Genomic DNA, 22,146 nt, shown 5'->3' with positions numbered 1-22,146 from the left:
TGAACCGACCATGGACCCGCGGTCCTCCGGAGAACCTCCCGGACCGACCACGTATCCTCCATCGGAGCCGCTCGTGGATCCCGGGGTGTTCTCTCTGAGATCTCGGGTCACGGTGGACCCCACGTCGTGTCGGGTGAAGGACGGTACGCTGTGGTAACCGAGTGAAGAGCGCGAGCTGTTTGGGGAAAAAGCGAACCGGGAGATCGCGGTGTCTGATTGGTTCCCGCCACATCACGTGTCCATGATTTAAAATAAATACAAAGATTGAACGTTTCGTTTTAACGGATTGTTTGTGTTTCAGATTGTGTTGTGAAAGTGGAAAATCGAGTCCGAATTCGTCGATGATCATTCCCTCGATACGAATCAACGTTCTTTGTTTTCTGTTTTTGTAATTATCGACAATCTTCCCTCCATAACGGAGTTATATATGGGTATGTGGGTATGTAGGTGGGTATGTACCATCTACTCCTCTGGGAGGATTCGACCGAGGAAGCTGAAACTTTCAGGCATTAATGAGAGAACCCCGACATTGTGTCTGTGCAAGTTCCGATTGATTCCATCAAGTTTGGAGGAAAAAGTTAATTCAGTACCCTTCGGGACCCCCATTCATGACACCGAGCTCCATAACACCACTGGAGAAGTCATCGGCAGCTGGTGATTGTCCGCATCGCGGAGTCTGCTCAGCATCCATGTTTAGTCCTTTCATCCACAGCAGTGAGTGGGGATTGACTGGTTTTAATCCATTAACTGCGCTTTTAACGCAATTTCCGGAAAGAGTTCCATACTTTCAAACCACAAGCCTTCTTTATAGAGGCTCCTTGAATGTGTTATCACTAATTTAGAGAACTAGGACACCGCCAGCCCACATGATCAGTCCTGGGATGGTTTTTCAATGTGTTCCTTGACGGCTTGGGGTCGAGACGGCTTTTTGTCGCGGGGGGGTTGCGCAAATCCAAGAAATAACTAATTTTGAAGGGAAGTACTTCTTTGGGAGTCGAGGGGATTACCGGAATATCGATGAAACCGCACCTTTTAGGGGTGCAAGATGTACTCTTCCGGGGAATTGACGTCATATTTATGCTATAAATTGTCGTGCATGGGACGCTATGGTCATCCGTTTCAGTTAACCCGTTAAGAATTAAAACCGCATGTTTCGATTTAAAAAAAAAAAAAACATTTCTGCATTTTGTTCAATAATTATGATCATTTTGTCGCAATGGTGTACTGTTGTTCAATAAACTGCAACAGTCGATGCAAATATTTCTTTACGTCGAATTCGTGAACATGAGTCCGTTATCCGAGTTGGTTCTATTTAGAGATTGTGATTATATCGAGATTACGACTTCCTCATGATAATATTGTCTGCTCTGAGACCTTGAGTGCCTCTGAATGGCCGCAGTGTGTGGTGGGACTTGTAAACGTGCTATGTCTTTATCATTGATGAATGCATTTTATGGATAATAAAGGCTAATTTTGGATTATATATATATATATATATATATATATATATATATATATATATATATATATATATATATATATATATATATATATATATATATATATATATATAATTAATTGAAGACTATTAGTTTTGTTGAGTTGCTCCTAAAGTATGTTTGTCATTTGTTGACAGTGGTCAAATATCTTTGGAATACCTTCAAATCCAATTCTATATCGCATGTTCCTATTCATTCTCTTATGGGAGTCTGGGCTAAAAAGACTAAACGTGGATAGCAGGCTGGCTGGCTGGTGAGGACAAATCAGTAACGTGCAGGGAAGCTGGTGGACTCTCAAAGTGGTGTTTTCGAGCTCGGTGGCCATTTCGAGCTCTTCCACCATTTCGTGCTCATCCGCCATTTCGTGCTCACCTGCCATTTCGAACTCGTCCACTATTTCGAGCTCTTCTGCCATTTCGAGCTCTTCCGCCATTTTGAGCTCGCCAACCATTTCGAGCTTGTCTGCCATTTCGAGCTCGTCCGCCATTTTGAGCTTGTATGCCACTTCAAACTCGTCCGTCATTTCATTTCGAGCTCATCCTCCATTTCCAGCTCGCCCACCATTTCGAGCTCGTCCGCCATTTCAAACTCGTCCATCATTTCATTTCGAGCTCTTACGCCCTTTCAAGCTCGTCCACCATTGTGAGCTCACCTGCCATTTCGAGCTCGTCCGCCATTTTGAGCTTGTATGCCACTTCAAACTCGTCCGTCATTTCATTTCGAGCTCATCCTCCATTTCCAGCTCGCCCGCCATTTCGAGCTCGTCCGCCATTTCAAACTCGTCCATCATTTCATTTCGAGCTCGTCCGCCATTTCGAGCTCTTACGCCCTTTCAAGCTCGTCCACCATTTTGAGCTCACCTGCCATTTCGTGCTCGTCCGCCATTTTGAGCTCGTCTGCCATTTCGTGCTCGCCCGCCATTTCAAGCTCGCCCGCCATTTCGAGCTCGTCCGCCATTTCAAACTCGTCCATCATTTCATTTCGAGCTCGTCCGCCATTTCGAGCTCGTCCACCATTTCGAGTTCGTCCACCATTTCATGCTCGTCTGCCATTTCGAGCTCGTCCGCCATTTCGAGCTCGTCCGACATTTCGAGCTCGTTCGCCATTTTTGTGCTTGCCTGCCATTTTAAGCTCATCCGCCATTTCGAGCTCGTCCGCCATTTCGTGCCACAACCCCCCATTGATCCACCTCAAACCCACATCCTTCAAATTCCCTGATTTCCTTCTTGAAAGTCCCTGTTGTACGTTCGTGCTACAACCCCCCATTGATCCACCTCAAACCCACATCCTTCAAATTCCCTGATTTCCTTCCTGAAAGTCCCTGTTGTACGTTCTTCTTTACCCCATCCCATCCATCTCTCTTCCACAGATATCCTCTTGTCTTTCTTCCACACTATTTTGTGCTTCCCTCTCCCTCCCTGCTTGTCTCCTGCCTTGTGATATGTTTCTGTGTATTCGCTCTTACACAAGCCTCGACTTGGTATCCAAAAAAATATAAAAAGTGCCCCAGTCCCTGATAATGAGAAACATACCCATAACATCATGTTGCCACCACCAGGCTTCACAGTTGGTATGGTGTGCTTTGGCTGATGTGCTTTGTCGGGTTTGCACCAAATGTAGCATTTGGCATTTTCCCAGAAGTTCCATCAGACCACAAAACTTTTTTCCACATGGCTTCAGAATCTCTCGAGTGTTTTTTGTGGACCTCAAACAGGACTCAAGGTGGGTTTTTTGTGTAATGGCTTCCTTCTTGCCACCTGACCGGAGAGCCTGGACTTGTGGAGTGCTGAGGAAATTGTCACATGGACACCAGTGATTAGTCCTTGCCATGAAGGCCTGGAGCTCTTTCGAAGTTGCCATTGGCCTCTGATCAGTCTCCTTGCTTGGTCATCCAGTTCGGAGGGACGGCCTGATCTCGGCAGGGTCTTGGTGGTAACATACGCATTCCATTTCCTAATAATAACTGTCTTGACTGTGCTCTAAGGAATATTCAAGGCCTTTTAAATATTTTTATGCCCATCCCCTGATCTGTGCCTTTCTGCAACTTTATCCCAGAGGTCTTTTGAAAGCTCCTCGGGTTTCATGATCGAGCATTTACTGTGAAATGCACTACCCAGCACTGGAAACCCAAAACAACGGCTGATTTTACTCTGAACTCATCAGAATCACTACACGTGAAACAGCTGGATGTCAATTAACCTGGTGTGTGATTTTGAAGGTGATTGGTTCCACCTGAGCTAATTTACAATTGCTGTTATAATGGGGGGTGGACAGTTATTCAACCAAGATATTCTAGTTTTGTATTTTTGATCAATTTTTTGAAAATTGTATCATTTGTTTTTCACATGGAAGTTGTGGGTTACGATGTGTAAATAAAGGTGAAAAAGTCTGATTTGAGGAATTTAATTTCAGATTATAAGGCATCAAAAGGTGAAATTTTTCAAAGGGGGGTGTAGACTTTCTCCAGACACTGTTCTCTGACTCGATCTCCATCCCAGTTCACATGACGTCTTCCAGCCAGTGAAAAGTGCCTTCTTTGTCCCTCGCCAACTCTTTCCAGATCTTTTGACAATCTTCCTGCTCTTTTGTCGTTCTCCCAGTTGTCGGTGTGTATATGTTGATGTATCTTTTTGTATTTTTCATTTCTCTTCTTTGCAATCGACGGCGCTGGATTTGCTATTATTTCTCTCCCATGTGTGGCATCTTCTACTCGCACCTGTTCGTAGAAATTTTTTTGCCTTGATGTATTCTTTCATGTCTGGATGCGGATGATGAATTATTAAACGCTTTGTAGCACACAGAACAGTTGAAGGGTTTTTCTCCGGTGTGTATTCTTTGGTGTTTATGAAAGTTAGATAAATAATTGAACGCTTTGTTACACAAAGAACAATTGGAGGGTTTCTCTCCAGTGTGCATTCTTTGATGTCTCGACACAGAGGATGAATGAGCAAAGGCCTTGTTACACACAGAACACTTGTAGGGTTTCTCTCCGGTGTGTATTCTTTGATGTGTCAATACAGTTGATGAACGAGTGAAGGCCTTGTTACACACAGAACACTTGTAGGGTTTCTCTCCGGTGTGTATTCTTTGATGTGTCAATACAGTTGATGAACGAGTGAAGGCCTTGTTACACACAGAACAATTGTGGGGTTTCTTCCCGGTGTGCAATATCTGGTGCTCATGCAAGTGTGATGACTGATTAAATGCTTTGTTGCAAACAGAACACTTGTGGGGATTCTCACCGGTGTGCGACGTTTGATGTGTCAACAGATGTGAAGAAGTGAATCCCTTCTGACACACAGTGCACCTGTATGACGTCTCACCTGTGCACATTTCAACACATCCTTTTAAACACGATGAGGAGGTGAAGTCTTTGTTGGTGACAGCAAAATTGTTTGCCTTCTCACTTCTTTGACTCTCCTGTTGCAAGACATTGATCCACCTGTCACAGTTGTTGTTTGTAGACACAACCCCAAACTTGTCAACATCCTGACAAAAAGTCTCTGCCAGGTGATGATCAAAAGAAACTTCTTTGTCCAATGACGAGGAACAGTTGACACTTGAAGACGTTTCAATTTTTTTATCTGCAAATTAAGAACGGAGCAAAAACATCAATAAATCACTTTTACAACTGGAACAGCACTCGGAGAGGACATAGTCTCACCTTGCACGTTCATTCCGAACAAAATTATAATTGTTAACTGAACACCCTACTATACTATTATGGCCCACTACTATCATGGCCCATATACCCATATCATCCGTGCACCCTATTATATCACATTGTTTCTTAGAATGGGTTATGAACGTCAAAAATTGAATTATTCACTCACATCGGGTCATGGATCACATAAATGAAGAGAGAATTTCAGAGAAGGATTTCAATTCAACCAATCATGGCTGGAAGACGACTTCACTGATGACCTCATCATTATCACCCGATATAGCCCATTTTTTTTTTTTTGTATACCTTGTCGAGGATCGAATGAGAGGAAACACACAACGCACAGTAAGGGGGCATGAGACAAGAGGGGCCGACGTGGGAAGGACAAAACAGTGGGGAACAGAGACATGAGGAGATCTGTGGAAGGGAGAGGGATGGGGTGTGGTACATGGGGTATACAAAATGGACATTACAGGGACTTTCAGGAAGGAAAGCAGGGAATTTGATGGAGGTGGGCTTGGGTGGATTAACGGGGGTAGAAAAGATCGAGGAATTGGATGGGGGGTGATAAGAGGTGGTGGTGAACAGCTGTTTTGAAGGGCTGGAAGGAACAATGGGATTGAACAGAGTGAGGGAGTTTATTCCAAAGGCGGGAAAAAGAGGAATGAAAGAGTGAAGGTGAGCAGTGATTCGCGATTTTGGTAGTTTTACCAGAAGGGGGTTGTTGGCGGACCTTGAACGCCGTGCGGAAATGTCGTTGGGACAAATCGCAGAGAGAGCGGGGGGCGAGACTGTAGAGGAGTCGGGAGAAGACAGAAAGACCACCGACCAGATGCCCAAAGAGTCAGCCTCATCACGGGAGATACCAATGATCCGAAATGCCTTGGTTCCCACAGTGTGAAGCCGAGAAAGGTGGGAGGCAGGAGAGCACCAGCCCAGAGGGGAGAGCGGTACTCCATCAGACTGTGGACGAAAGCTTTGTTTGTGGTCAGGAATTCAGGTGGGCCGAGGAAGGACTTTGCACGATGGAGGATTCCCAGTCGGTGACTGGCTTTTGAGGCGAGGTTTGAAATGTGACTTTCCCAGGAAAGATCATGGCAGATAGTGAGACCCAGAAGCTTGAAATAAAGGACTTCTTCCATCGGATTGTTGAGAAAGTGGATGGGGGTTTTTTTCTCAACGGTCCTTTCAGAGAGACATCATGAGAGTGTGAGATTTGTCCGGATTGAAAGACATGTTCCACGTGTTGGACCAGTTTGTGATTTTATCCAGATCTGCAGTGAGTGAAGAAGCTGCTGCTTGCCGGTCTGAGGGATTACAGATGGTACGGCAGAGGGTGTAGTCATCAGCAACGAGATAAAGAGGATTTTCCAGAGTCGGAGAGATCATTGATGAAAACCAGAAAACGAACAGGGCCCAGAACGCCACCTTGAGGAACTCCAGCCTGGACAGGAAGAGGGGATGAAAGAACTCCATTTAGGGCCACACGTTGACTGTGACAGGAGAGGAAGTCTGCGAGCCATGAGTGGAGATGGCCTTCGATACCACAGGAAGAGAGATTGGTGAGCAGGGCAGGGTGCCAGACCGTGTGAAAAGCATGCGATATGTCTTGGGATATGGCTCTGATTTCATGCCCGGCATTGAGGACCTCCATCCATTGTTGGGAGAGCAGAAGCAGCACATCGAGGGTAGAGTTGTTGCGGATTTTGAAAGCTATCGCACACAACATACAGGTCCTTCAGATCAGTTATATCGGTCAGCACATGTTTCCAGTTCGGGTCCCGACCCGAGTCTAATGGGTATTTAAATGTTCCTGCGCTGTGGAGTTATTTTAATCGTCAGGTTTTCTTTTCGTTTATTTTTACACCACTGACATCAACGCCGACGACACCATGTCACCTTCACTTTGCTTCCTTCACCTCGCTCTGGCCGGCGTCAGGGTGGGCAGAGCCCCTGCAGAAACATGTGGCTCAACTTCCCCGACTGTGTGAGGGGCGGTCCTTTGGAAGAAGGCGGAGTTCGGGAGGAGCCGCGAAGCGGCCCTCGACCAATCGGCGTGCAGCTGGTGGGATGACCGCCACTCAGCCAATCAGGGCCCGCAACAGGAGGAAAGGGCTCCGCGTGACGTCACCACGCCCCCGGGCCAATCAAGGGGCTTGCTGCCCGTTTTGGCCAGTGAGAGAGAGGAAGAGCAACTTAGCGCACCAAAACCAGCCAGTGAGAGAGGGAGGGTCGCGAGGAGGCCCCCCTTTCCGAAAAGGGGGTATAATTATAGGCGCGGTCTACGCATTCGTGCGAGTTGGTTCTGGGTCTGGCGTGGTGTGCAGTTGTTCTCCTGTCGTTCTCTGCTGGTTCTCCTGTTGTTCTGGTCACGCACGAGATGTCAGGTCAGGTTCGATCTGTGACCTACTACACGTACTATGTAAACCTGTACTTACCTGTTCCATGGTCGGGTTGTCGGTGACTAAACCATCTCCCCCACCAGGTTTTCTGGTGAGGAGGGTGTTTGGAAATGGACACCCAGCAGGATTAAAAACAAAACCTGTCAAAGGGTGGAGGAGCTCCTTGTGAGCCAACGGCCATCCATATCTAGTGCCCAACTGTGTCTGCGGACGTCCTCCTGCAGTTGGGTTACTTCTAATTCGGAGGTTGGTGGCAGGATTTACACTCCGGCCACCGTAAAACCCTTCATTCCGTGAAACACAAAAACGCAAAAAAATCTGAAAACCCACTCCGTGGGAGTACCTCGTGTTCAGCTTCCCTTCGCAGGGCAGCTCACCGGATGACGGAATTGGGGCAAAGCCTTCAGGACCCCCAATTTTGATGAAAGGAGGGAAACTATGGGGAAACATCCCTGGGTCAGATTGCGGGAGAGTGTGTCGGAGTGGTGCTGAGGTGTCGTCCACCAGACGGTGGTCTCCTTGGGTTAACCTGAGGTGGTCCCTTCGGGTGGGTGCCTGGAATGTCCTATCTCGAAGAGAGGATGATCACCTGTCTCTGTTATCATCTGAGCTCAAGCGCTGGGACATCGGTATTGCAGCACTCTCTGAGGTTCGGAGACCGGATTGCGGCAAGATAATGGTGGGTGGTTCCACCTACAATTGGTCTGGTGGTTACCATACTCAAGGAGTTGCTGTATCTGTGTCCAATAAGCTGACCCCAATGATACTTGAGGTAACACCGGTCAACGAGCGTATTATGAGATTAAGGATTCGTCACTCCTTCGGTGTCATTTCCCTGGTCTCTGTCGATGTTCCGACTGAGGCGAGTGACCTCACCGTGAAGGATGCATTCTACGCCACACTCGAGTCTGTGGTTGATCAGTGCCCCAGACGAGATACACTTCGAGTCTTGGGGGATTTCAATGCATCGACTGGAACTGATAGGGACGGTTATGAGACATGTGTTGGTCCCCATGAGTCAGGAACTATGAACCAAAATAGCACTAAGTTCCTTGACTTTGCAAGAAGTCATGGACTTAGGGTGGCTGGTTCATGGTGTCAGCGCCCACAAGCTCATCGCTGGACTTGGTATTCCAACGCTGGCGGTGTGGCAAAGGAGATTGACCATGTCCTCGTTGATGGTCGTTGGAGGATGATCCAGAACTGCAGGGTCTACCGGAGTGCTCAGTTCCTCAATTCTGACCACCGGATTGTTGTAGCAACTCTAAAGCTGCACCTTAAATCCTGGAGAATGGTACCATCCCAGCCAAGGCTGGATGTTGGCAAGCTCAGGATGAGAGAGCAGCTGAGGAGTTTGCGAACAGGCTGAGTGGACATTTGGGGTGTCTGGGTGCTTTGGGGGGTCCTGAAGAGTTGCGGAGTGCCTTCAAGACCACCATCCTTGATGTTGCCGGTGGATGTCTTGCAACTCACCGCAGGGCAAAGAAGAATTTTGTCTCTCAAGGGACACTGGATACCATTGACCAGAGTCGCAGGGCCAGGCTGAATGGCAGAGCTGAGCTGTTCATGGAGCTGAGGAATAAAATTGTCCGTGCACTAAGGGTGGACAAGGAGGCCTATGTGCGTGGAATCTGTGAGGGGGAAGAGCATCACCTGTGGATAGGTGATTCTCGTCCCGCTTACAGGGGAATTCGCACATTGCGTTCATCTAAGCTCATCCCTCGAAGCACTGCAGTTAGAGCAGGGAGTGGTAGGCTCTTGACAGAGGAGTCTGAAGTGAAGGCCCGCTGGGCCGGTTACTTTGAACGGTTGTACCAGGCTGATCCCCCAGCTGTCGAGTTGGACGTCAAGGGTGTTACAATCCCTGTTGCTGACCCTCCAATCAACTGTGGTCCACCTTCGCTTGTGGAAACATGGGCTGCGGTGAACCGGTTGAGACGGGGTAAAGCCCCAGGTATCTGTGGCATCCATGCCGAACTTCTCAAGGCTGGTGGAAATGCTGCACTCGTGTCGTTGCATGCAGTTTTGTGCTCTGCCTGGAACACAGGCATCATCCCAACTGATTGGAAGAGGGGCCTTGTTGTCCCTCTCTGGAAAGGGAAGGGTGATCGCCAAGACTGCAACAACTACCGAGGGGTGACGCTGCTCTCAGTGCCGGGCAAGGTCTTTGCTCGGATAATTCTTGATTGGGTTCGCCACCATCTGCTTGAGCACCAGCGTCCAGAGCAGTCAGGCTTTTCACCAAAGAGGTCAACGATTGACCGTATCCTTGCACTTCGTGTCCTCACCGAACGCAGACGAGAGTTTCGGCAGGGGCTGCTTGCAGCCTATGTTGATCTCTGTAAAGCGTTTGATTCAGTGAATCGGGATGCCCTCTGGAGGATTCTTGGTCTTCGTGGGGTGCCACCAAAACTGATCGATCTGATGTCTGAACTCTACTCTGGTACTGAGAGTGCTGTGAAGTGTGGTGGTACCATCTCTGACTTATTTCCAGTTGTTACTGGAGTTCGTCAGGGGTGTGTACTTGCCCCCACACTTTTAAGCACTTGTATGGACTGGATTTTAGGGAGGATGTTGGAGAGATCAAGCTGCGGTGCATCGTTTGGGAATGTCAAGATCTCGGACCTTGATTTTGCAGACGATGCAGTCATCTTTGCGGAGACTTTAGACATCCTCTTGGGGGCCCTCGAGGTGCTGAATGAGGAGTCGGAGCCGTTGGGATTACGGGTTTCTTGGGTCAAAACTAAGATCCAGACTTTCGGTGACATCTTGGATGCTGCTGTCCTGTCTGTGTCTGTTTGTGGTGAGGATGTTGAGGTCGTGGAGAGATTCACTTACCTTGGCAGTGATATTCATGTCTCTGCTGGCTGTGAGTCAGAGGTCAATAGACGTCTGGGTCGGGCCTGGGGAGTCATGGATTCCCTGGATCATGGGGTGTGGCGCTGCCGGTACCTGTGCGGGAGGACGAAAGTCCGAGTCTTCAGGTCCTTGGTGCTTCCAATCTTGCTCTATGGATGCGAGACTTGGACTGTGACCAAGGATCTGAGACGGAGACTTAATTCTTTTGGTACCAGGTCTCTTCGAGAATCCTTGGCAATCGCTGGTCAGATTTTGTGTCCAACGAGCGGTTGCTGAGAGAGACTCGGATGAGATTTGTTACCTGCATAGTCCATGAGCGTCAGTTGCGGCTGTATGGACATGTGGCTCGTTTTCCTGACGCTGATCCTGCTCACCAGATTCTCTCAGCGAGGGAGTCTCGTGAGTGGAGGAGGCCAATGGGCCGATCACGTGCCTCATGATGTGCAGCAGGTTTACCAGCATTTCAAGGAGATGGGGATGGGCCTGGCATCTGCCTGGGGGAAGGCCAGACGGAGGCCCCTGGAGTACCGGCGGAACGTGGACGCAGCGACGCGCTGTTGTGGCACATGCTCCCTTACCTGACCTGACCTGACGAGATCTGGAAAGTGTCTGCGCATGGAGGGTCTTCTCCCGCCAGCCTTCGCTCTGCTGACTTCGCTCGCTTGGGTCATCCGGATTGTGCTGGGGGTCCAGTTTGGCCCCGAGGACCTGGTGCTTGAAGACCGCACGAGGCGGGCAGGTCCAAGATAGGTCTCAATAAAGACCACCTGGTCCGACCATTTTTGGGTGTGTGCAAATGTGTGTTTGTGGCGCCAGCCAGTAAGTAGTAAATTGTTTCAGTGCTTTCTCACTGTATGTCATTGCCTTGCTTTATTCGGTTTCGTTCTGCTCTTTGTGTTCCCTCCCTGCCAATTGTAAATAAATACCCCTATTTGTTGAATGTTTCAGCTCGTTCGTGTCAATTCCTTTATTGACTTAGCGTGTCGCATGCTGGGGAAAATGAGCAAAGCCACTGCCATGGCCGTTGTAACGGGACAATCGGGACCGACGGTTCTCGGCGATTAAACCGCTAGGAATCGCACACGGAATGAGCGTGCCCAGCGGCTTGTTTCCGTACGAGTTCCGTCGAGGGTGTGGGTAGATCGCCACGTGGTCTCAAGGTATTTTGAAGATTTGGCAAATTACCCTGTACCACGTGGTGGAAATATTGACCCTTCACGGTCCAAAACAAAGGACCGGTCGACTCCGGACTTATCCGGGGCGACAATCTGAATTCCAGGGGATCGGTCGAGCCAACTTGCGGTTCCACCCAGCGGTCGTGCCCGCGGCCGACGTCCCGGCAACGCAACAGAGTGGCCTGGTCTGAAAGCAACTTGATGATCGGAAATCAGGCCATTGGAGAAGAGGAAGGATTTAATATCTGAAGTGATGATGGATTCCATAACCTTGCTGATGATTGGGAGAAGGCTGATTGGTCTGCAGTTGCAGGGATCTGTTTTTGCACCTTTTTATGCAGGGCAGTGATGTTTGCAAATTTCCAAGCAGATCGCAGATGACCTTGAGCAAATGAGAGGGTGAATAGAACAGAGAGAGGGTGAGCAAGAGCAGAGGAGCAGGTTTTTAGGACACGTGGGCTGATGCCGTCTGGACCGGTTGCAGAATCTCAGTCAAGGTTTGACAGCAAATTCTCCACCTTGTCTGGAGAAAAGGACACAGTCCAGGAACAGTTGGGTGTGACTGGGTCAGGTGGGCAGAGAAAGCGATGGGTTTTGGACACAAGATTTCGACGCAAACACCGAGTTTAGGCATTCAGCCTTTTCACGTGCGGTGTGAGCAGTGCGGCCATTTGAGGTAAGGGAGGGGATGGAGGTGGAACATACACCAGAAATAGATTTGATAAGATGCCAACAGGATTTGGAGGAGGGAGAGAGGTTTGAAAGTTCAGACTTGAGCTTCGAAATATGTTGTTTTCTGGCTCTCCTGAGTGTAGATGCACACTTGTTACGAGCTTTATGGAAGGAACTGAGATTACCCTCCATTGGGTTTGCTTTCCATGAGGCAAAGGCAAGTTGTTTCAGGACAACTGCCTTGCCACAAGCTTCAGTGAACCAAGGGTGTGAGGAAGGGTAGGACAACTGAAGAGGAGAGGGGATACATCTGTGCATGAGGAAGAACAAGTTTCTTTGAATTCCCAGGATGAGTTGATGTTGGAGAAAGTGGCGATCGGAGACCAGTCTATAAGTTTGATGGCTGCTTGGAGACCCTGCCAGTCGGCTTGAGTGAAATGCCAGACTCGACGGCGGTGAGGTGGTTCTCTGATAATAGCCAGAGAGATGTCCACTTTGACAAGGGTTGATAACATATGCGAAGTTTCAATTATTTTCGTTGAGTGGTTTCAGAGAAAATAATATCCAAATTTTCCCTTTAATTTAATATGGCTGCCATACCATGTGACATATGACGACAATCCTAACAATAAAAACATTCTCCATCGGGAGTTCTTCCGAGTTTAAAATTTTGCATCGATCGGACAAACGGAAACAGAGAAAACCATTATTAAAGTGAAAATATGAAGACGTGGACACACAGACAGACAGACACAAATGCACACAGACACACCGAACACATTGGACAAATACAACATTTCAGGAAAGGAAAGAGAAACCCAAAACGAAAAAAAGAATTCAAAAAATAAATAACAAACACAAAATTGGAGACAAAGACCTCGAGTTGCTTGGGTGTTGAAAACAAACTCAATCTGGAAATAATAGCCAGAAAGAGAAATAAATAAATTAAAAACACCACCGCATGAGGAAGCAAATAACAGGAGAAACCAAAATCACATGTTTGAGAGTTACTCAAAGAGATTCTTCCATGAATTGGGGAAACAAAAGCAGAATGTGTCAACTCTCCCTGAAAAAGAAAAGATGTCTCAACTCTCCATCCATTTTACATTCTATCCTGACAACTCACATCGTCACTATGTCTCTCCGAAAGGACCGCATGGAACCCCCCTCCACCACCAAGCTACTTTATCAACATTCCTTTTTTTAAGAAGTCCTTTCTTTCAAGCTTCTGGGTCTCACTATCTGCCATGATCTTTTCAAGGAAAGCCACATCTCCAAGCTGGTCTCCAAAGTCAATTGCCAACCTGGCATCCCACATTGTGCTTAGTCCTTTCTTGGCACACACCTGAGATTCTAACCATTTACAAAGCTTTCATCCGCAGTCTGATGGATTACTGCTCCCCCCTCTGGGGTTGTGCGAATGCCTCACACCCAGCTCGACTTCACGCTGTGGAAACCAAGGCTTTTAGGATCATTGGTATTTCCTGCGATGAAGCTGAGTCTTTGAATCTCTCACTCTCTCACCGGAGAATCTTTCTGACTTTTTCCATCTCCTTCCTGGCATTGCCCCCGCCCCTGCTCTGTCTGTGATCTGTCCCCCCTATATTTCGTCAGGGTACTCAATGTCTGACAAAACCCCCTTCTGGTGAAAGTGCCAAAATAATGAATCACTGCTCACCTTCACTCTTTTTTCCTGCCTCTGGAACAAACTCTGATGCTCTCTTCAATCTCAGTCCTCCCTCCAGGTCTTCAAAGCAGCTCTTCACCAGCATCTCATTTCTTCCCCCATCCAAAATCTTGATATTTACTCCCCACGTTGATCCACCCCACAACCACCTCCTTAAAATTCCCTGTTTTCCTTCCTGAAAGTCCCGTCTTGTTTACCCCCATCCCATCCCTCTTCCTTCCACAGATATCCTCTCTTTTTCCTCACTATTTTGTGCTTCCCCCTTCCTCCCTTCTTGTGTCCTGCCTTGTGATATGTTTCTGTGTATTCGCTCTTTCATAAGCATAGACTTTGTGTGCAAAAAAACAATAAAAAAGTGTCCCAGTCCCTGCTGATTAGAAACATCCCCATCCCATGATGCTGCCACCACCAGGATTCACAGTTGGTATGGTGTCCTTTGGCTGATGTGCTTTGTTGGGTTTGCACCAAATGTAGCGTTTTGCATTTTTCCATAAGTTCCATCAAACTACGAAACTTTTCCGCATGGCTTCAGAATCTCTCGAGTGTATTTTTGGACACCTCAAACAGGATTCAAGGTGGGATTTTTTGTGTAATGGCTTCCTTCTTGCCACCTGACCAGAGAGCCCAGACTTGTGGAGTGCTTGGGATATTGTTGTCACATGGACACCAGTGATCAGTCCTTGCCATGAAGACCTGTATCTCTTTCAAAGTTACCATTGTCCTCTTGGTGGCCTCTGATCAGTCTCCTTGCTTGGTCATCCAGTTTGGAGGGAGGGATTGATCTCGGCAGGGTCTTGGTGGCACCATACGCTTTCCATTTCTTAATAACTAGTGCGGGCCCATAGGTGCGTGCCCCTCGGTGCATGCCAGTATGTGCAGCTTCGTTCCTTCACTCTCGTAAACGACGACTGAATTGGGGGATTGTTTCAATTCGATCGGACCAACATGTCATAAATGGCTATAACTTGGGAAACACCTGGGAAACATACTCAGGTCCCCAGCGTCAATTGTGACGTCATATCAAACGAAGAAGAAGATTTGTGACGCCCCCTCTCTCTCGCCCCCCTTCTCCATCCCCGAGTCTCGCAGGTCCTCTCTTGCCCCCCTCTCTCCCCCTCCTTTCTCGCCCCTCTCTTTGTAAATGTATTCACAAATGTCTCCCAAGCACAACAATTAATTCAAAACTTGGGAAAAAACAGCTTTCAAACCCTTGGGAAACAGCTCTTTCCCTTGGGAAAATTCAAACCTTGTGATTAATTAATAATTTGAACAATTAATTCAAACCTTGGGAAAAAAAACAGCTTTCAAACCTTGGGAAACACTTGGGACCTCATTGCCATGGCACCTCATTAAAAACCATTCTTTTTTTCCAACTTCAGTGCCAACTCACCCCCTCACCCCTCACTCTCACTCTTAAAGCAACCATCCCACTCTTCTCCCTCCAAGCCTCCCTCTCACCTCTCTCAAAAATTCCCCCCTCACCTTTCTCCCACCTTTCATCCCCCTCACTCAACCTTCTCAAAGTTGCCCCCCGCGCTCATCCACCAAGCTGCCTCCCTCCACTGCCCTCTCGCCTCCATCTCTTCACTCCACCTCCTCAAATCCTCAACTGCCTTCTTCCTTGTCTCTTGTCCCCCCTCCCCCAGCACCACAGAGCCTTTTCTCCTCCTCATTCGGCCCCCTCCCCTCGCTATTCTGCAATACCCCACACTTTCAACAACTCTCCTTACCTCCCCCCCTCGTCCCTTGTCCTACCCTCCCCCTCCACCTCCTGCACCCAAAGCCTCCTCCCCTACCTCTTCATTCAAAGTGTGGACCTCAAATATCCGGGGCCTTCGCTCAAACCTTTCAGATCTTTCCATACAGGTTGCCACTGACAAACCAGACATTATCTGCCGAACAGAAACTTTCCTCTCCCAAGACGTGTCTGACTACCAAGTATCTCTCCCTGGTTACTCCCTCTTACGGTATGACAGACCTGAGCCTCGTCCTGGTGGAGGTGTTGCTCTCTTCATCAAAGACTCTATTCCTCACTCTCCATGCACTGCTCTCACTCCCCCACACCCCCAGGAATACCTCTGGCTTCGGCTTCCCCTCCACTCCCACCTCATGTTTATATGTGTACTGTACCGTCCACCAAACAGTGATGACTCCATCTACACCTCACTATCCGAAAATATGGACCATCTTCTATCTTCTCATCCAAACTCTCTCTTCCTCTTATGTGGTGACTTAAATTGTCATCACGCCAGTTGGCTAGGTGTGGGTACCTCTCTCACCTGCCATGGCACCTCAGCAAAAGCTTTCTGCGACTCATTGGGACTGACTCAATCGGTCAACTTCCCGACCCGGATCTCAACCAATGGTACTCCATCTCTTCTGGATCTGATTTTGACAAATTTCCCTGACAATATCTGCTGCTCTTCCTTCGCTCCAATTGGTTCTTCTGACCACGTCCTTGTCAAAGTGGACATCTCTCTGGCTGTTATCAGAGAACCACCTCACCGCCGTCGAGTCTGGCATTTCACTCAAGCCGACTGGCAGGGTCTCCGAGCAGCCATCAAACTTACAGACTGGTCTCCTATCACTACTTTCTCAAACATCAACTCATCCTGGGAATTCTTTCAAAGAAACTTGCTCTCCCTCATGCACAGATTTATCCCCTCTCGTGTTCAGTTGTCTTACCCTTCCTCCCGCCCTTGGTTTACTGAAGCTTGTGGCGAGGCAGTTGTCCTGAAACAACTTGCCTTTGCCTCATGGAAAGCAAACCCAACTGAGGGCAATCTCAGTTCTTTCCACAAAGCTCGGAACAAGTGTGTATCTACCCTCAGGAGAGCCAGAAAACAACATCTTTCTCATCTCAAGTCTGAACTCTCAAACCTCTCTCCCTCCTCAAAATCCTGGTGGCGTTTAATCAAACCTGTTTCTGGTGTATGTTCCCCCTCCATCCCCTCCCTTACCTCAAATGGCCGCACTGCTGATTCCACACGTGATAAAGCTGAATGTCTAAACTCGGTGTTTGCAGCTAAATCTTGTGTCCCAAACCCATCACTATCTCTACCCACTTTACCCAGTCGCACCCAACTGTCCCTGGACACTATCCTTTTCTCCTGACAAGGTGGAGAGCTTGCTTTCAAACCTCGAGTCAGATTCTGCAACCGGTCCAGACGGCATCAGCCCACGTGTCCTCAAAGCCAGCTCTTCTGCTATTGCTCACCCTCTCTCTGTTCTATTCACCCTCTCATTTGCCCAAGGTCGTCTGCCATCTGCTTGGAAATCTGCTAACATCACTGCCCTGCATAAAAAAGGTGCAAAAACAGATCCCTGTAACTACAGACCAATCAGCCTTCTCCCAATCATCAGCAAGGTTATGGAATCCATCATCGCTTCAGACATGAAATCCTTCCTCTTCTCCAATGGCTTGATTTCCAATCATCAATTTGGTTTCAGACAAGGTCACTCTACCCTGGATATGCTGCTTCTGCTCTCCCATCAATGGATGGAGGTCCTCAATGCCAGACAGGAAATCCGAGCCGTATCCCTGGACATATCACGTGCTTTTGACACAGTCTGGCACCCTACACTACTCACCAAACTCTCTTCCCATGGTATTCAAGGCCATCTCCACTCATGGCTCGCAGACTTCCTCTCCTGTCGCAGTCAACGTGTGGCCCTAAATGGAGTTCTTTCATCCCCTCTTCCTGTGCAGGCTGGAGTTCCTCAAGGTAGCGTTCTGGGCCCTGTTCTTTTTCTGGTTTTCATCAATGATCTCTCGGACTCTCTGGAAAATCCTCTATTTCTCTTGCCGACGACTCCACCCTCTGCCGTACCATCTGTCATCCCTCAGACCGGCAAGCAGCAGCTTCTTCGCTCACTGCAGATCTGGATAAAATCACAAACTGGTCCAACACGTGGAACATGTCTTTCAATCCAGACAAATCTCACACTCTCACTATGTCTCTTCGAAAGGGCCGTTTAGAAACCCCCCCATCCACTTTCTCAACAATCCTCTGGAAGAAGTCTTTTCTTTCAAGCTTCTGGGTCTCACTATCTGCCATGACCTTTCCTGGGAAAGTCACATTTCCAACCTCGCCTCAAAAGCCAGTCGCCGACTGGGAATCCTCCGTCGTGCAAAGTCCTTCCTCGGCCCTCTTGAGCTCCTGACCACTTTCAAAGCTTTTGTCCGTAGCCTGATGGAGTACTGCTCTCCCCTCTGGGCTGGTGCTCCTGCCTCTCACCTTTCTCGGCTTCACGCTGTCGAAACCAGGGCATTTAAGATTATCGGCATCTCCCGCAATGAAGCTGAGTCTTTGGGCCTCTCACTCAATCACTGCAGGTTGGTCGGTGGTCTTTCTGTCTTCTACCGACTCCTCTCCAGCCTTGCCCCCCTGCTCTCTCTGCGATTTGTCCCCACCACATTTCCACAGAGCGCTCAAGGTCCGCCAACAACTCCCTTCTGGTAAAACTACCAAAATCACGAATCACTGCTCATCTTCACTCTTTCATTCCTCTTTTTTCCCGCCTTTGGAATAAACTTCCTCACTCTATTCTTTCCCATTCTTCCCTCCAGGCTTTCAAAACAGCTGTTCACCATCACCTCTTATCTTCCCCCATCCAAATCCTCGATCTTTTCTACCCCCGATAATCCACCCAAGCCCACTTCCTTCAATTCCCCTGCTTTCCTTGCTGAAAGTCCTTGTAATGTCCATCTTCTTTTCGCCATGTTCCCCGTCCCATCCCCATCCCTCTCCCTTCCACAGTTCACCTAATGTGTCTGTTCCCCAATGTTTTGTCCCTTCCACTCCCGCCCCTCTTGTCTCATGCCTCCTTGCTGTGAGTTGTGTGTTAGCTCTCATACGAGCCTCGACCAAGGTATACAAAAAAAACAAAAAAAAAACAGCTAAAACGGATGAAGAACGAAATCAAACCTTGAAAAGGCACATACTCAGGTCCCCAGCGTCGATTGTGACGTCATACCAAACGAAGAAGAATAATTGTGACGTCAATCCTGCAAAAAACCCCATTAATTGTGACGTCATAGCACCGTGTCCTGTCATTGGTCGACAGATAAATGGCCTTAACTTGGGAACCGCTCGTCCGATTGACATCAAACCTTGAAAAGGCACATCCGCGGGGCCCCATCAATATTCCTGACAAGTTTCAATCCAATCGGACCGGCGGTCGCAGACGGACACACATACAGACAGACAGACAGACAGACAGACCCACACACACACACACACACACACACACACACACATAGATTGCTGGAATTATAGATAGATGACTGTCTTGACTGTGCTCCAAATGATGTTCAAGGCCTTTGATATTTTTATACCCATCCCCTGATCTGTGCTTTTCCATAACTTTATCCTGGAGGTCTTTTGAAAGCTCCTCGGTACTGATGGTTGAGCATTTGCTGTGAAATGCATGACCCAGCAGTGGATACCCACAGGAACGGTTGATTATCCTGCCCCCCATAGGGAGGGAGCAGGATTTTGTAATTAAATCGTCCGGTTTGTTTGTCTGTTTGTAACTTACGAAATCTAAATATTTCGTAAGTACTGTATATTGATCACTTCCATCCTCTGTTTGTTTCTTACGAAATCTGATATTGATGACTTCCGTCCTCTGTTTGTGTGTTTTTTTTTTAGGCACAATAACTCGAGAACGGAGGAAGCTACCAATGTCAAATTACACCAAGTGATTCAGGAGGGTGATGGCTTGCGCTGATTAGATTTTAGTCAAAATCGGTCAAAGGTCAAGGTCACAGTGAGGTCAAACATTCGATTTTTGATGGTTTAGTACAGAATCATCGTAGAAACTTCTGGTTTGCGTCGCTACCTTCTCTAGAGACAGCTTTTATTCGACAAGGTCAGAGGTTAAGTTGACGATTTCGTAAGTACCAGTCTATGACTGCTTGTTACTTCCGAAATCTAAAGATTTCGTAAGTATATTGATGACTTCCGTCCTCTGTTTGTGTGTTTGTTTGTGTGTGTGTGTGTGTGTGTGTGTGTGTGTGTGTGTGTGTGTGTGTGTGTGTGTGTGTGTGTGTTTGTTTGTAGGCACAATAACTCGAGAACGGAAGAAGCTACGAATGTCAAATTACACCACGTGATTCAGGAGGGTGATGGCTAGCACTGCTGAGATTTTGGTCAAAATCGGTCAAAGGTCAAGGTCACAGTAAGGTCAAACATAATTCTGTAAATTCACGTGAAGAAATGGAGTATTTTTGCTTCGGTCGTCGTTACTTGTTCGTTTTAACTTCGATTTTAATTTTGTCTTCGGTTTTTACGATAGCCGAGGACGCTTAAAACTCGGTTGTCAAAATTCTGGTAAAAATCGGATGTTTTGGAGACGTTTTAAGATTGTATAAAAAATATCTCACTCGCCGCGTCACGGCTCGTCACGTGGTGCAGCACGCTCGAGCAGAGGCGTCGTTGAGTCACATAAAGGTTTTGCGTGTGCGCGCTGACGGTGTTTTCGATAAAGATGATGTTTAAAAGTCATTTTTTATCCCAATAAAGGTTATCGTCGCATGCCTGACTCGCTAAGCCGTCGGATTTTTTAAAGATTGTTGGTGGATGGCCGAATATTTCGGTTTTGTGACTGATAAAATAATATTAAATAATTGCGTGGAGAAATGGAGATTTTTGCTTCGGTCGACGTTACGATTTTTGATGGTTTGGTACAAAATCATCGTAGAAACTTCTGGTTTGCGTCGTTACCTTCTCTAGAGACAGCTTTTATGAAACAAGGTCAGAGGTCAAGTTGACGATTTCGTAAGTACCAGTCGATGACTGCTTGTTTGTTTGTAGGCACGATAACTCGAGAACGGAAAAAGCTACCAATGTCAAATTACACCACGTGATTCAGGAGGGTGATGGCTAGCGCTGATTAGATTTTGGTCAAAATCGGTCAAAGGTCAAGGTCACAGTGAGGTAAAACATCCAAAACATGATAACTCGAAAAAAGTTACCGCAGGTATTGTTGACGGAGCGTGAGCTTGGAAGATAGAGGTAAGTTCAGCGGAATTTGTGTGTCAATTCGTCGAGTTACGGCTGTTTTAAAATTGTCAGTGTTAGCGCCCATGGCGCAGAACGCCTTGTCTCGTTGTAGGCCACGTTGTGTTTTCGATAAAGATGGTGTTTAAAAGTCATTTTTCATCCCAATAAAGCTTATCGTCACATGCCTGACTCGCTAAGCCGTCGGATGGTGTTAAGATTGTTTGTGGATGGCCGAATATTACGGTTTTATGACTTTGATAAAATAATATTAAATATTTCCGTAAATTGGAGAAATGGAGTATTTTTGCTTCGGTCGAAGTTACGAGTTCGTTTTAACTTCGATTATAATTTTGTCTTCGGTTTTTGCGATCACTTAGGACGCTTAACACTTGGTTGTCGAAATTCTGGTAAAATCGGAAGTTTTGGAGACGTTTTAAGATTGTATAAAAATATATCACCCACGGCGTCACGTGGCGCAGCTCGCTCGAGCAGACGCGTCGTTGAGTCACGTAAAGGTTTTGTTTGTGCGTGCTGACGTCATCGCGCTCCTCCCGGCGTCCTTTCGAGTTGGGGGGGGGGCGGCGTCGAGTGTGACCATTACGTTAGTTAATCCGCGGTAACTCAAGAACGGAAGAAGCTACCAATGTCAAATTACACCACGTGATTCAAGAGGGTGATGGCTAGCGCTGACCAGTAAGGACCAGTGATCGTAAGTACCAGTCTATGACTGCTTGTTTGTTTGTCTGTCTGTTTGCAACTTTACGGCAAAACAGCTTTAGCAAACACTATCAAATTTAATCCACAGGTGGGCAATGAACCTTGGACGACCCCATCAGCTTTTGGGTCCAATTGGATCAAAGGTCAAGGTCAAGGTTATGAAAAGATCAAAATCGTTTTTCGCTCATAATTTCGTCAAAAATGATATGATTTACTTCAAACTAAGCTTGTAGTGAACCTTATCCTATTTGTCACTTATAATCCTACCCATTCCTCGAGTGAAAAATACGTATTTGTGAAGATCGGTAGGGTCCGAAGACTTTATGCGTTAAATGCGCGGGATTTGTTGTGCCTGGCACCACTTGTTTTATTCTGAAATCATCAGAATCACGACAATTTAAACAGGTGGAGGTCAATTAACCTGGTGTGTGATTTTGAAGGTGATTTGTTCCACCTGAGCTAGT

General features: G+C 47.4%; 1 protein-coding gene across 1 annotated transcript in view; it reads right to left on the bottom strand.

The window, feature by feature from the left end:
* Nucleotides 1-2,779: 2,779 nt before the first annotated feature.
* Nucleotides 2,780-22,146, bottom strand: part of LOC147006464 (uncharacterized) — a 34,854-nt gene continuing 15,487 nt past the window's right edge. Inside the window, exon 4 of the mRNA XM_085868759.1 lies at nt 2,780-4,822. Within this exon, the coding sequence (XP_085724885.1) occupies nt 4,206-4,822 (617 nt within the window). The 3' untranslated portion in view covers nt 2,780-4,205. The remainder of the gene's footprint in view (nt 4,823-22,146) is intronic.

This window comes from Eptatretus burgeri, unplaced genomic scaffold (assembly GCF_056783735.1).
Source record: "Eptatretus burgeri isolate ZD-2024b unplaced genomic scaffold, Ebu_testis_v1 Ebu_testis_scaffold_3172, whole genome shotgun sequence".
Taxonomy (NCBI): domain Eukaryota; kingdom Metazoa; phylum Chordata; class Myxini; order Myxiniformes; family Myxinidae; genus Eptatretus; species Eptatretus burgeri.
Note: the sequence above shows the minus strand (reverse complement) of the source record. Positions and strands in the feature narration are given on the sequence as shown.